Source organism: Vitis riparia, chromosome 10 (assembly GCF_004353265.1).
Source record: "Vitis riparia cultivar Riparia Gloire de Montpellier isolate 1030 chromosome 10, EGFV_Vit.rip_1.0, whole genome shotgun sequence".
Classification (NCBI taxonomy): domain Eukaryota; kingdom Viridiplantae; phylum Streptophyta; class Magnoliopsida; order Vitales; family Vitaceae; genus Vitis; species Vitis riparia.
Window position 1 is genome coordinate 22660058 of NC_048440.1, and position 15791 is coordinate 22675848.

At 37.8% G+C, this 15791-nt stretch overlaps 3 protein-coding genes across 5 annotated transcripts; 2 read left to right on the forward strand and 1 right to left on the reverse strand.

Annotated features, from left to right (window-relative positions):
- Positions 1-350: 350 nt before the first annotated feature.
- Positions 351-990, reverse strand: LOC117923544 (MYB-like transcription factor ETC3). Its single transcript, XM_034841885.1, has 3 exons — positions 882-990; positions 733-817; positions 351-621 (listed from the first exon to the last, which is right to left on the reverse strand). Exons 1-3 carry the CDS (start codon positions 952-954, stop codon positions 519-521), a joined length of 261 nt encoding a protein of 86 aa, XP_034697776.1. The 5' UTR covers positions 955-990; the 3' UTR covers positions 351-518.
- A 1127-nt stretch (positions 991-2117) lies between these two features.
- LOC117923542 lies at positions 2118-11894 on the forward strand. 3 transcript variants are annotated; one of them, XM_034841883.1, is made up of 9 exons: positions 2118-2193; positions 2882-4604; positions 4716-5079; positions 5419-5503; positions 7093-7149; positions 7735-7794; positions 7882-8103; positions 8652-10271; positions 11073-11894. In XM_034841883.1, exons 2-9 carry the CDS (start codon positions 2993-2995, stop codon positions 11586-11588), a joined length of 4536 nt encoding a protein of 1511 aa, XP_034697774.1. In that variant the 5' UTR covers positions 2118-2193; positions 2882-2992; the 3' UTR covers positions 11589-11894. The 3 variants fall into 3 exon arrangements, with proteins under 3 accessions (XP_034697774.1, XP_034697773.1, XP_034697775.1); XM_034841882.1 differs by having other exon boundaries at positions 2177-2193; positions 2287-4604; XM_034841884.1 differs by lacking the exon at positions 2118-2193 and having other exon boundaries at positions 2201-4604; positions 8652-8760; positions 8842-10271.
- A 1049-nt stretch (positions 11895-12943) lies between these two features.
- On the forward strand, positions 12944-14487 carry LOC117922871 (ATP synthase gamma chain, chloroplastic). The gene has a single exon (XM_034841061.1). The coding sequence runs from the start codon at positions 13051-13053 to the stop codon at positions 14167-14169; it is 1119 nt and encodes a 372-aa protein (XP_034696952.1). The 5' UTR covers positions 12944-13050; the 3' UTR covers positions 14170-14487.
- The last annotated feature ends 1304 nt before the right edge of the window (positions 14488-15791 follow it).

Below are 15791 nucleotides of genomic sequence, written 5' to 3' on the forward strand. Positions count from 1 at the left end.
ACATAGAATTTGGCGCATGAAGAGGCTTAGGAGCTTATGAAATTTTCTTCATTTGGTCTAAAATGTTAGATGTATGAGATCATTAATGGGTGGAGGGTTGGATTGATATAGAGTGGGATTAAGATTGACAACAATTTTTTGTAGAAAATAAAGAAAGATAAGATTAAGTCTTTTTGGAATTGTTTTTTACTTCAATAATTTAAAAGAATATAAAAGGGTTGGTGTCTTTGTTCTATTGATCTAACTTTGATAACAACATCATCTTTCCTACCCTACTTTTGAAATTTCATTTTTCTAACATTTGATTGAAATTTGACATCTTGCATTTGATGTTCACGTAAGGTGACTAATCACTAAAAAGTATTAAGATTTGGGAATCACTGTCATGACTGCAAATACTTCCCCATTTCAACAACCAGCAACCAACAACCAACAACGTCACTACATGTTACATGAATTTACACTTGTTTGAAGATAAAGCCAATGAAGTTCTATTCGGTCTTCACAGCCTCTTCCTCTCAATCGTGTTGTTTAGTCGACGATGAGACAGACTTGGAAGTCCAATACTTCTTGATCTCTTCTGCAGATCTTCCCGGGATCCTTCCCGCAATCAAATTCCATCTGGTGCATATGTATGACAAAGATCAGACAGACCCACAGATTTTTTATTTTTTCTTTAGTGCTTATCAGGAATTAAACAAAGCCTTAGTAAGGCAGCAACAAAGAACAAACCTGTCTCCCACCAATCTAAACATTCTAGCTATGAGTGTCTCCTCATCTTCAGAGAACTCCACCTTGGAATCCTTTGCTGTTTCCTCTGAACCAGAACAAACCCAGATCAGTGAACAAGATGAAGACAGAGAAGGGTGTTGTGTGGGTACCTTTGGTGTCCTCACTAGTGGTGACATTTGAGGAGGTTTTTGAGTCTTCTTCCATGGCCTGAAAAGAACCCATTTGGAGAAGGGTCTAGAGCCCAGGTGGGTAGTATTAATAGGAGAATGGGAAGAGAGATCAGCTTGGACTGGTGGTTTGGGGGGTTTGATGGGTTGTTGGAGAGTGAATTGTTTGTTGGTTTGGCGTTATATGTTTATATATATAATGAACAAACAAACCCATTTGTTTATTTATGCTGTCTTGGTCCTTTTTCATCTTTTTGTATGTAGCTATGTCTTGGCTTTATCCTCACACTGTTCTTAGTCCAACATAGATTAAGGCAAGCTTTTATTACGATTGATTCCTTGCGATAACTTATCCATGCTCGTCAGCGGTCGGGTTCTTTGAATAAGAAGTTTAAAAAAATTTCACCATCTTTGACTTGTTCTATACGAAGATATTTCACACGTATATATAAAAATTTTAAAATATTATAAATATTAAAAACGCTTCTTAAAATCAAAATCAAATGAGTTCTTAAAATATTTTGAAAAAAGAGTTTTATTAACTCTTTATAATACATAAAGACTTATTTTATTCCTTAACCATGGACACTTGACTCATGATTAAGAATATAAGAACCAAGTGTTGTAGCATGATAAGGTTAGGTTTGCTTCAAAATCATTTCCTAAATAGGGATAGTTTGGCCATAGGCCTAAAAAAGCTAATTGAGCAAGTTGCACAATTTTAGCATTTCAGACACTTGATGTAAAGTGATGGAAAAAGGAGATCGGTAAGGATTAATTAGGTTAAATAATTCTCGACTAAGGGTAGTTGCTAGCATTTGATATAGGTGCATTTAAGGTAAAGTGCATGTATAGGGAATTGTTTTAAATTCTTAATTAATATGATTTATTTTTATAAAAAATATTATATAAAATATTTACTATGATGATATATTATTAGAATATTAGTTTTTTTATAGAATAAATAAATTTATTATGAATATTTAATTGATATTATAAGTTATGAGAAAAAAATGTTATGAGGTCGAGATGAGTTTAGAAGAGATGAATAGAGATTTGAGGAAAAATATGAGATATTTAATTTATTTTAAAAAATAATAATAAATGAACATATATTAATCTAATATTTTGATAATTTAAATAATTATATTTTGTAATTTAAAAAATAAAAAATAGAAACGAAAAAGGGAAAAAGGGGAAAAAGGGGAAGTGGGAGAGATTTCCCTTGCCGTTTGCCTCGTCACTCGTAAGGAGGAGCAGAGAGAAGAAACTCGCGCGTGTCAGGCACAGCCAGGTAACCCTAACCCAAACCTGAGCCCTAATCCCTATTCTTCATTTTTCTTCTTCTTGTTGTCGTTGTCATAGAATGATGGGATTGTGTTATCAGTCAATGTGTAGCTTGTGATCCCAGAAGGCAAATTTCTGAAACAAAATGGAAGGGTTGTTTAGATTGTTGGGTGATTAATATGATACAAAAAGTTGAAGGAGATGATGCAGGTTGGAAACTGATCAAGAAAAAATGGGGTTTGCACGTTGTTTTAAATTTCGTTGAATTTGAATGGCGACGAGGTGGATGGTGAAATTGGCTTGTTTTCCGCTTCCCCATGTTGCGAATGTTGGGTTGGGAGCGCAAATGGGTTTTGGATTGAGTGTGTTTTTTTATTGGGTTGGGCTTTGATTTTGATTTCTAATGCTCGAGGTTTGCTGTTTTGGTTTATTTTATTTGCATTGTTGTCAAAGGAGGAGGTAAAGTTGCTGTAGATATAAAATCTAAGGCTCACATTGATTACCATGTTCAGGTTTATGCTATGAAGAAATTTGATAAATTACAGACTTGTTTTGGGAGTTTACTATATTGTTGATGATGTAAACGAGCGTGGTGTTGATGCTCTTATATGCAATTTCGGATATGTGGATTGTTACTCTTATGTTTTGTTGAGATGGGGATTTTCTGTTTTGGTTGATTTGTGTTTTCTCTTCAGGGTAGGAAGTGGTAATGTGATTATGCTCATGGATGCTTTGTCTCATTCCGGCCTTTAGATTCCTATAAGGTTATTAAGTATTGGCTCATCACTATATATTCTTTGGCTAAGATGTTGGAACGTGCACAGTCAAAGGAAGTTGGTTGCCACAGTCAACACAATGCTGTCCCTGTTATTCCGAAATTGTCTGAATGTGATGAAAGTCCTTTGGAATTGGAGGATGAGGATGAAGATGAGGATGTGGATTTCAATCCCTATTTAAAAGAAAGTCCTTCACTGGAAGCTTCTTCGAGCTTGAGCTCTGAAATTGAAGGTCCAGATACCAATGTTGCTGACAGTGGTGGAAGCACTTTTGTACCTGTAGGTCCTAATTTGTTGTCAAACCTAAACATGGAGGTCCAAGAATGTGCAATTGGAGATTCGGAGCATCAAGAGGAGAGTGTGATGCAAGCTGTAGTATATCCTGCAGGGATTTCTGAAAATAAAGCAGACAAAATTGTTTCAAGTAGACATAAGAAGAGAAAATCTGTTCTGATCTCCCAACCAGAAACTGAAACTATTTGTGAAAAGGAAAATGGTTCATGCAGTGGAACTGATGTTGCTCATGATGCTGCCATAGGAGCATTGAGTGATACAACCCATTCCAGGAAGCCCATTATGGATTTAGATGATGAGGATGCCATCTGCACGCGCACTAGGGCACGCTATTCACTTGCCAGTTTTACTCTTGATGAACTTGAGACTTTTCTTCAAGAAACAGATGATGATGATGATCTTCAAAATGTCGATGATGAAGAAGAATACAAGAAATTTCTTGCGGCTGTTTTATTGGGTGGAGATGGTGACAATCAGAAAATACTAGGAAATGAAAATGCTGAAGATGAAGATGAAGACAATGATGCAGACTTTGAAATAGAAATTGAAGAAGCACTTGAAAGTGACCTTGATGAAAATACAAGGGGTGGGAGCCAAAAAGAGGAGCATAAGGGAACTGTTCGACGACCTGAGACTAGGCAAAATAAACGCCAGAAAGCAAATGCCCATGATAGAAAAATGCTCTTGGGACAGGCCAAAAGGCCATTGCGCCCCCTATTACCTATCTTTCCAAATGTGACAATTGCCCCTTCTTTCCCTTCTTTTGATGGGAAAAATTTAATGGCTGAGACAGCTCCACACCATCTGTCTTCCTCAGCACATGATGGTCTGGTAAATGGATTTACTCCACATCAGATAGGCCAATTGCATTGTCTGATTCACGAACATGTGCAACTTCTTATTCAAGTATTTTCTCTGTGTGCGCTTGAACCTTCTCGTCAGCACATTGCATCTCAAGTCCAGGGATTGCTTTCAGAGATGCTCCATAAACGGGATCAAATATTATCATGGAGACATGTGCCATTTCCCACCTTTTGCTTTCGGCCTCCATACATTCATCCATCAATACTAGATGAACTTCCCAAAAATTGCCCAGCACAATGTACCTTTGAATCATCTCAACCTGATCTGCAGAAAGACTGTTCTTCTGCAAGTAATAATTTGCCATGTTCTGATAACATGTCCCCTTCCAGAGGAAGAAATGAACTTGCTTCTAATGGGCATGTCAATTCCTTTCAAATTAATGAAGCCTCTTTCTGGGTGCCGTATGTATGTGGTCCAGTTCTATCCATTTTGGATGTTGCTCCACTTAGTTTAGTTAGAGGATACATGGATGATATTTCTACAGGTATGTCACATAGTAGTAGTTCATTTGTTCATCAATGATTCTGCAATCATATGCTTGCTCAGAGGTTTGACCTCTGTATGCTTTACAACTGATTTGAAATTATTTTGACAGCTGTGCGAGAGTATCAGCGCCAACATGTGCAAGGTACTTGTGATTCCCGATTTGATAGGGAACCTTTGTTCCCCTTTCCTAGTTTCCAGTCACTTGCTGAAGCTAGTGGCGAAGTTTCGAGAGGAACCATGCCTCATGCTACCAACATGGAGCTAGTTTCTTCATCTAGTCACCAACCACCTAAAAAGACATTGGCTGCTGCACTTGTGGAGAGTACCAAGAAGCAGTCAGTTGCTCTGGTCCATAAGGAAATTGTTAAGTTAGCCCAGAAATTTTTTCCATTGTTCAATTCAGCACTGTTTCCACATAAGCCACCTCCCACACCTGTTGCAAATCGAGTGCTTTTCACCGATTCAGAGGACGAGTGAGTTGCATTCTTTCTTCACTTGCTGATCATTTTGATATTTTTACCAAATGGCTGCTTTGCTGGGTTTTCCTATTGAAACGTCATCTATTAACCTTGAGATTGATGTTATGCTTCTAATTTCCTCAAAAACATCTTATTAGGTTTAAGCAAAGAGCACATTGCATTTGTTTTCTTTTTATTATGTAGTTGATGATGGTGTTAGATGTTAGCCTTTTTTGTTGTATGCATGCTTCTCTTAATTGCTTCTGAGAGTGATGGTTAATGTTAACATCAATTTATAACTTTATAAGGTATATTTGTGATGGTTTACTTGTTTCATTTTGGGTTGTATTGTAGATTACTAGCAATGGGGTTGATGGAATATAATTCAGACTGGAAGGCAATTCAGCAGCGTTTTCTTCCTTGCAAAACTAAGCATCAGGTAATTTCTATTAAAGCATTGGTGTTGCAAATAAAATGTTGCCTGGTTTTTGTTGTTTGACCAGTTGAAATATTAAACAGGGGTTTTCCTCCTTTTCCTATACTTTCAGTTGTTTGTGATAACATATTACTTTTCCTTTCTTTTCACTATGCTGTTAGCTTAGCTCTTCAATTTGTGCTTCTATTACTATTCACCTTCTGATAAATGAATAAAGAATCCAAATGTTTTGACAAAGAATGGAAGTCCAAGCTTTCACTTCTTTTTGCCTCAAATGAAATATGCCATAGATCAGATTAAAATCTTCCCCTGCTTATCATCTTATGAAAATGAAGATTGCTCGCCTAATTTCTTCTCTTGAATTGGTTCACCAACTTTATAGGGGGATGCTACGATACCTTGCAGAGTTTTCTTTAGCAGATAATCCAAGCAGCGGGATAATTGGAACCTTAGCTCGTAGGTCCTTTATTTGTTTTGACTTGAAGGATATCACATCCTTTGTGTACTCCTTATTTCTTTTTATGGTTTAATACAATGTTTGTTTCTTGTTGAAGAAAAAAAATCGTGTGAAATGATGGAACGACCATAGGATAGACTAAAATTTATTAGCAAAGCCCATTATTCTTCTCCCTGTATTTGTCTTTCTGTGGTTTATATTTTAAGTACTAAATATTCTCTTAAAAAATTAATGCTTAAAATATGCTAAATTTACCATGAATTCTTGTTTATTACAAAGACAACTAAGATATTTGTTGCTGAAATCCTTTGACTAGTGCACAAATCTATTAGAGTTTTATTTTGGAAAGCCCAGACTGTATCTGATAGGAAAAGAGATACTATAATGCAAGGTATATTGAAGCTTGAGTGAGGAGATGAATGGGCTTGAGGCAGAGATGCATAGGTGTTGAGCAGCTATAGCCGATTGCCTAGAGGGGAGAGAGTCAGGGGCAACAATTGAAGATAACTACAAAGAACATATAGCTTGCAATATTTAGGCTGGGAACAAGAAGCTAGTTTTGTTGTCTTTTGACGTCTCTTGGGCTATATCTGTCAAGGCTTCTCATGTTCTGTTATCATTTGAGTCTTGATATACTTACATGTTGGTATTTTCTCTTCTACTTGATCTTTTATCAAGCTGAAGCGATTTGAAATAATCAAATTTTCACATTGGAAAAATTGAGTATTGCATATTCTACGATATCACAAGGAGCTAGTTTTGTTAGTAATAGCTTATATATTACCAGAATTTTCTTATCTTGTGTGTCTGCATTTCAAGTTTCACTGAAAGCAATTAATTTGTTTTGCCTGGATGAGTTTCCATATGTTTGAACTGGACTGATAGAGAGTTATTTCTGCATTTTCCAACTGCCCATATAGTTGACGGTTACTGCTTCAGCTATAAAGCCTGTCATGCCAAAATCCTGCACACCAATTGTGAAGTTCATCACTGTTCCATTTTGTAGTTTTTAGTTTTTAGTTTGTTTTCTGAAGTAGAACTCACAGAGAGAGGAACATGGGGTAGTTCTCCAGTAGTAGCTTGGTGAGTAAGTAATACTAGCGTATTTATTTGACATGTGCTACTTGTCTTGCAGATATTTGTTCGGCAGAAAAATCGTTGCTCCTCTAAAGCACCTGATAATCCAATAAAGGTATGCAAACAAATTCTTGCATATCTTGATTATCTGAATTTGAACTGCATCCTTTGTAGTTGGTGTTTATTGGAAATGCATTCCTGTTGTCAATATAGTTATGCTATTATGGTTCTCTATCCCTGTCTCTCTCTCTCTCACACAAACACAAACACGTGTGCAAACACACACATACTCATTTAAAAATTTGTAGGCCAATATCTTGTTGCTAAAATGTTATAGTCCTTGATTGTCATCTCTTGGACTTCATTACTCTGACTTGATTGCCTGTGCTAAAATGCGGTTGTACTTGGTGTTGACCACTGGGGTTTCATCTGATTTGATTTGCCTGACAATGAAATGCCATCTTTGAGCAGCTAAGTCTGAAAAAAATTGGGAATGTTTTAAGATATCAACTGATATGATGTTTGTTTCAAATCCATTGTGAGAGGTGGCCCATTTTTTAAATTGTTCTGATTGGAAAATAGGTACATGTACTTTGGCTGATGTTTGATGTTGGGCTTATGTATCATATGAGCACTTGGATTATGATCTTTTTTCTCTTTGCTAGTATAAATTTAATGATGGTGTTTCTATTTCATGCAGGCAGTTCGGAGGATGAAAACCTCTCCCTTGACTGCTGAAGAGAAAGAACGTATTCAGGAGGTAACTTATATGGGTGTTTTTTCAGAATTTCTAATCCATCATGTGATGCATAGATGTCTCATTCTAGCATGATGCAAATTGCTCCAGGGACTAAGGGTTTTTAAACTTGATTGGATGTCCATATGGAAATTCATCGTCCCACATAGAGATCCATCCTTACTACCCAGGCAGTGGCGGATTGCTCATGGAATTCAGAAGTCATATAAGAAGGATACAGCTAAAAAGGAGAAGCGGCGGTTATATGAATTAAATAGAAGAAAATCCAAAGCTGCTGCTGGGCCAATATGGGAAACGGTATCTGAAAAAGAGGTATATTTATCTTTGGAATAAAAAAAAATCTACGTTGCATCCGGATCATGCACATCTTCTCATGATACCGCATAAATCCTATACAGTACTCTGATAGGATTTAATATATTGCATGGTATTCTAAATATCTAGATGCATTGTTTGACTTGTCCAATCAGTGATGTTCACATGCTTACAGACCTGATTAGATATTAGTAATCTGTGGCTGGTGTAGTGAATGAGGGCTGAGGTTTGCCTACCTTGGCATAGTCTAGGTAGACTAGAGCTCAACTTTGTTTAGCTGGTGGATAGATTGAAGCTTGAAGCTCCTTAGAATGGAGGTTCCAGAGCCCAAAATAGAAGCTCAAGTTACCAAATATAAACTTGTGCTTAAGTTAGATTATGATATGACATTGAAGTGCAAACTCGTTATGGTAAAAGAGTTAAGCTTGAAGCTTGAGCCTGGCTCATGAGCCTTTCAAGCAAGTGCAGTTTGGTCTTGTTGATGGTTGGTGAGGGTTCCTTCAGAATGATAATTGAATCTCAGAATTATTTTGTGTTTGCTGCAGGAATATCAGACTGAAAATGCAGTTGAAGAGGGTAAAAGTGGAGATGATGACATGGATAATGATGATGAAGCTTATGTTCATGAGGCATTTTTGGCAGATTGGAGGCCAGGTAATACCAGTCTCATTTCTTCTGAACTCCCTTTCTCGAATGTTACAGAAAAATACCTACATAGTGATTCACCCTCACAAGAGGGTACTCATGTCAGGGAATGGACAAGTATTCATGGGTCTGGAGAATTTCGACCTCAAAATGTACATGTGCTCGAGTTTCCAGCTGCTTCAAATTACTTCCAGAATCCACATATGTTTTCTCATTTTCCTCATGTTAGAAATTCAACATCTTCTACTATGGAGCCGAGTCAGCCAGTTTCTGATTTGACTTTAAAATCCTCTAAATCTCAATTCTGTTTACGGCCATATCGAGTTCGTAGAAATAGCAGTGCACACCAAGTGAAATTAGCACCAGACTTGCCTCCAGTAAATCTTCCACCATCTGTTCGTATAATATCTCAGTCAGCTCTCAAAAGTTATCAAAGTGGGGTTTCTAGTAAGATTTCTGCTACTGGTGGTATTGGTGGCGCTGGAACTGAAAATATGGTTCCGAGACTTTCTAACATTGCAAAGTCAGGAACCTCCCATTCAGCAAAGGCTAGACAGAATACAAGTAGCCCTTTGAAACATAATATTACAGATCCGCATGCACAGAGATCCAGAGCCCTCAAAGATAAATTTGCTATGGAAGAAAGAGGCATTGAATCAGATCTTCATATGCATCCTTTGCTGTTCCAGGCCTCCGAAGATGGACGTTTGCCATATTATCCCTTCAACTGCAGTCATGGTACTTCAAACTCTTTCAGTTTCTTTTCAGGAAATCAGCCTCAAGTAAATCTCAGTCTCTTTCATAATCCCCACCAAGCAAATCCCAAAGTCAATTCCTTCTATAAATCTTTTAAGTCAAAAGAATCCACACCATCTTGTGGCATTGACTTCCATCCACTTCTTCAAAGATCGGATGATGTAGATAATGACCTGGTAACTTCACGCCCAACTGGTCAGCTGTCTTTTGATTTGGAATCATTTCGAGGCAAACGTGCTCAACTTCAGAATTCTTTCGATGCTGTTCTGACCGAACCACGTGTCAATAGTGCACCTCCAAGGTCTGGCACAAAACCCTCCTGCCTAGATGGAATAGAAAATGAATTAGACTTGGAGATTCATTTAAGTTCTACATCCAAAATGGAGAAAGTTGTGGGGAGCACAAATGTTACTGAAAATAACCCAAGGAAATCTGCAAGTACTTTGAATTCTGGAACTGCAGTAGAAGCTCAAAACTCTAGTAGTCAGTATCATCAACAAAGTGACCATCGCCCATCAGTTTCTAGTCCCCTCGAAGTTAGAGGCAAGCTTATTTCTGGTGCTTGTGCATTGGTTCTTCCGAGCAATGACATTCTTGATAATATAGGTGACCAGTCCCTTCCAGAAATTGTGATGGAACAGGAAGAGTTAAGTGACTCTGATGAAGAAATTGGAGAACATGTAGAGTTCGAGTGTGAGGAGATGGCAGACTCTGAAGGTGAGGAATCATCAGACTCTGAACAGATTGTTGACTTACAAGATAAGGTACAGCTTCTGTTTCTTTGTCCTAGTATTCCAGATGCTTTTGAATTGGTGAGAGGTATATGCAATGTTATTCCTTCCAAAAGCTAATACATGAGTACCACTAATTTTATTTGCTCCATCTTGATTAGTGCAACTCATAGTGTCATTTTAGATAATAACTTTTGCTTTCTGTTGCTTGAAATGCCACTGGCTTCAGTCTATCAGAATTGTTCTCAAGATGGTCTGCAGCAACACCTTTTTCTCTTTTGTTTTATTGAAGTACGACCATAATCAGTTTGTGCTATTTTCCATGCCTTACATGTAGCCCCTCGTAATCACTTGTGAACAAAACCTCTAGTGCTCTGAATTCTAACTAATTCTTCACTACATCGCATTATATTTCATTTCCTTTTCTTCCTTTTGGTTGGGAGCTGGATTGCATTGTTATTTACTCCCTGGATGGTGTGAATTTGCCTCTTGTTTTGACTTTGGATAATAACCTCTATGGTGGAAAATCCATCTGCCCTTGAGGTAGAATAGATTATGCTGTTGGCCATTGTCCCTCAATTTGCTATTCCATGGCACGGTCTAGCACGCTGATGTAACAACCTATGGCTTGATCAGCTCGCTTGTCTATGTTCTTTTTCTTGTATGGGTGAATGTTTAGGTCATGTTGTTTTGGTTTGGTTTCTTTCTTGGATTTTATAATTCTGGTTGTGGTGGATATTGAGCACCACCACTCTTTGCTATAGTGGCCTAGTGATTTTTCAGTAATATATGTGTTTGTATCTGATTTGCCACTTGAAATGTAATCATTCTCAGGTTGTCCCTTTTGTTGAGATGGAGAAGCTTGTTCCAGATGTGGATTTTGACAATGAACAATGTGAACCAAGGCGCATTGATAATCCTCAAAGCAATGATTGTATCACAAAGGACAGCACTTCTCCTGTTAGGTTGGGTTCCACGGGTCAAGAAAGGGATACCAGGTGCAGTTCTTCATGGCTAAGCCTAAATTCGTGTCCTCCAGGTTGTCCTCCCCAGGTGAAGGCCCATTGCATACAGAGCAGCAATGAGGAGGGCCCTGACATGAAAAATCAGGAACCACCCCGGCCCAATAGATCTAGCAGGAAGACAACACCAATCCCAAAGTACATTGCAGCACAGAAGCAACCTATGAACATGCCACCACAGCTTGGCCAGGATTCTCTTGCTGTTATCCCAGTGAGGAAACCCAGAAAGCGGTCAGGCAGAACTCATCCAATTTCAAATCTGGGAATGACTGTGGAAAGCTCTGACCAAGCATGTAACAATGAGCCGGGTTCAGACCAGCTCCGTTAGTACATGCTGGGTTTGTTTCCTTTTTCCTTCTGTTTCCTTTTTCTTTGTGAATATGAATTTTGAGAAAAGACATGGGTAGATTAACGATGGTTGATTTAGCCGTGTTTTTTTGGAGCCATGTACAGACATGTTGCTTGTATAGGTGATTTATATTATACCATCCCAACTTTCTGGGTTGAAATGTTAGCATTGCTGAGAACTCTTTGGAAACAAATCCCAGCTCATTGGGTTAGTTGAACGCCTTGTGGACAGTCTTTTTAATGTTGGAATAGGAAATGGGAATGAGAAAGCCATTCTATTTTTTTCTATTGGGATTACGTATAAAATAAAAAATAAAAAATTCTTATAAAAATCAAAATTCATTCTCCTCTGGTGTTTTTGATTCATTTCTTGGTATCATATTATGATTCTACCCTTTTTCTTATTTTTACACTATTTGATTCTTTAACACACTTTTCAAACAATCACATAAAAAGAGTTAAGTGGGTTGGGGCGTACTAAAAAAACACACGAAATATTTTTAATGGAATTTTATTTGTTTTTTTAAAGTATTTTTAAGATAATCTTATCCAATAGTTTTTTAGAAAATGCTATGAATGTATTTGACAGTGATTTTAGAAAGTGTTTTTTTTTTTAATTTTTATAATAGTTGAAAGATAAAAATTTTTAAGTATTAAAAAGATTAGTGCATTTGAAATTAATTTTAGGAAATGTTTTTAATATTTTTAATACTTGATTGATAAAATTTTTTAAATGTTATAAATGTTATAAATGATTTCTAAAATCGTTACTAAATGGGTTCTAAGAGCATGTTTCATAAATAGTCTAATTTTTTTTTTAATGCTTAAAAGATAAAAAATTTTAATTATTAAAAAGGGTAAAAACATTTTTTATAATCATTATTAAATACACTTTAAAATTATTGTCAAACATATTTTATAAATAATTTTTTAATATTAGAAGTAATTTTTCAGATTTTTAAAAGTATTTTAATTTTTTTTTAAAAATAATTTTTAGATTAAAAACGTTTTCTAAAATTAGATTTTCTGCTGGACCTCGTGTAGTAAAAAAATTTCCTTCAACCTCAGAAAATCTGACACAAAGAGAACAAAGTATCGTCCACACGGATTGCCGCATATGCCTTCAAAATGGGGGCCCCTCCACTGAGATCATGCCACATCAGCCAGGACCCACCAGAAAAATGAAAAGAAAATCACATAAAATCTCCAACGGTCAAAAATCCTTATCGCCATCCAAACCTCATCCACTCCCTCCCTCTCCCTCCACCTCTCATTCCTCTACTCTCCCCTCCACCATTAGAATTCACAACACAGACTAATCCTTAACTCTTCAAAAAAAACCAAACCCACATACCTCATTCTCCCCCCTCTCTCTTTCTCTCTTCTTTTATCTGCAGTTGAGAGAATCTTCATCTTCATCTTCATCATCAAATCATATCATCATGTCTTGCTCCAATCTAACAATGTGGGTGTCCTCAAAACCTTCTCTTTCTGACAGTTCTTTGCTCTCTTTTCGCTCTTCTCTCAACCCTTTTCAACTTCCTTCTCATAATTCCCCCACTGCCAGCCCCTCCAAGTCTGTGATTCAGTGTGGGCTCCGGGAGCTCAGGGAGCGTATCGATTCTGTGAAGAACACCCAGAAGATTACTGAAGCTATGAAGCTTGTTGCTGCAGCTAAAGTGAGGAGAGCTCAGGAAGCCGTGGTTAATGGCAGACCCTTCTCTGAGACTCTCGTTGAAGTGCTTTACAACATCAATGAGCAGCTCCAGACTGACGATATCGATGTCCCTCTGACCAAAGTCAGGCCTGTCAAGAAGGTTGCCTTGGTGGTTGTCACCGGCGACCGGGGTCTTTGTGGGGGTTTCAACAATGCGATTATCAAGAAGGCCGAGTCTAGGATTGCGGACCTGAAGGATCTTGGTATTGATTATACTGTTATCAGTGTGGGGAAGAAGGGTAATTCATATTTCCTCCGTAGGCCTTACATCCCAGTTGATAAGTTTCTTGAAAGTGGCTCACTCCCCACTGCTAAAGAAGCTCAGACAATTGCAGACGATGTTTTCTCGCTATTTGTGAGTGAAGAGGTTGATAAGGTGGAGCTTCTGTACACCAAATTCGTGTCCTTGGTCAAGGCTGATCCAGTGATTCACACCTTGCTTCCTCTCTCCCCCAAGGGAGAGATCTGTGATGTGAATGGTAACTGTGTGGATGCTGCAGAGGATGAGTTCTTCAGGTTGACAACCAGGGAGGGGAAACTGACTGTGGAGAGAGATGTTATAAGGACTCAAACAGTTGAATTCTCCCCCATCTTGCAATTCGAGCAGGACCCAGTTCAGATTCTTGATGCCTTGCTCCCCCTCTACCTCAACAGCCAGATTTTGAGGGCCCTGCAAGAATCACTGGCGAGTGAGCTTGCAGCCAGGATGAGTGCCATGAGTAATGCTACCGACAACGCGGTCGAACTTAAGAAGACCCTCTCTATGGTCTACAATAGGCAGCGCCAAGCCAAAATCACAGGGGAGATTTTGGAGATTGTTGCTGGAGCCGACGCCTTAGTCTAGTGTGAAAACATGGTTCAATTCTCATCCTCATCACATTTGTGCTTCTCTGTAGATGTTCTTATGGTGTTTCATTATTTATTCAAATATGAACGTTTAAGATCAGCTATGCAGATTAGACACTTTTTTTAATACTATCATTCTCAACTGCATACAAACTTCATGCACAATGAGAATCACAATGTATTTCGGATTCAAACCCCACATCTTTATATGTTCTTGCCCCCATATATTCATAATACTTGTACTATTTGGAGCTTCCACCTCCATGGCTCTCCTCTGATTGTTCTATGTTGAACAGTTTATAGTTTTTTTGATTCATTCCCATGACAATTCGATATAATTCTCACCAATAACCAAATCTACTGCTGTGATGCTTGGCCACATGATGGAGTTGTATGCTGCAGACTACATATGCCTTTCCACTGATTGATGTTCCTAATCAGAAGTCTTCTGAAAGACTGCATGAATTTCTTAGAGTTCAGTAGGAACCCGGTTTCTACAATTGAAAAATCCTATACTAAAATTGACTAATTGTTCGTTCTTATAGCTATTGTTTTGCTAGCATTGGACAGATTTGATTCAAGATTTAAGAGTCCTTCTACTAACCCAGTCCCTTCTGTAGTCTTCAAAATCTTGTGGGCCTTGAGTTTTGGCAGTGAAGAGGAAACTCATAAGGAATCCTCTTAAAATTGGCCTGAAAAACTGAAACCTTGTCCTCTGTTTTCTGATGTAAGCAGGTGTAATTTGTTTGGTTGCATTCCTTCGGGGAATATCCGAAACTCTTCTTTAAGACACATTAACATCTAAGATCAATGAATAATGCAGTTTAACTGCAGAATGGATATAAACATTATTTTTTTGATGGATAAACACAAGAGAGAGTATATTAATTAGAAAAGGAAGCCTAGAAAGCAACCCAAGGCATACCGGAAGTATACAATAGGCTCCAAAAGGCAAAAAATAGCATAACAGGAGGAAAAACAAAAACCTCACCTGCCCTCACTTAGAGCCCAACCAATCAAAAAAGTCGATTAAAGATAAAAGGCAAGCCTTTATATACAATTTTGTCCAAGACCATAAACTACATACAAAAGAATACTTCAATCTATAAACTGAAAACTCTTCATTATCAAACGCTATCCTATTTCTTTTTTTCCACGCCGCCCAAAAAAGACATAAAAGAGTCAGCTTCCAAGCTTTTTTGTGCTTCTTGCCCACAAAGGACCCAGACCAACCAAGGAGAGTCTCTCTTACCGAACAACAGAGAACCCAAGTCACCCCAAAGAGAGCGAATAATAACTCTCACAAAACTCTAGTCTTCGTGCAGTGAATTAAGATGTGATTAGTAGACTCCTCTTCGGCTAGGCAAAAGAGACATCTATTGGCAAGGGACCAACCTCTCCTTTTGAGTTGATCCAAAGTTAAAACTTTCCCCCAAGAGGCTTTTCAAGCAAAAAAAACCCACTCTTGGAGGAACAAAAGGGCTCCAAATTAATTTTCTTGGAAGCTGGACTATACCTCCCGATTCCTCAGCACTATAAAGAGACTTAACCGTAAAAAAACTCAATTTTTGTCTTTTTCCAAATCATCCTATCCTCCAAATCTGCACCAACTCTAATTCC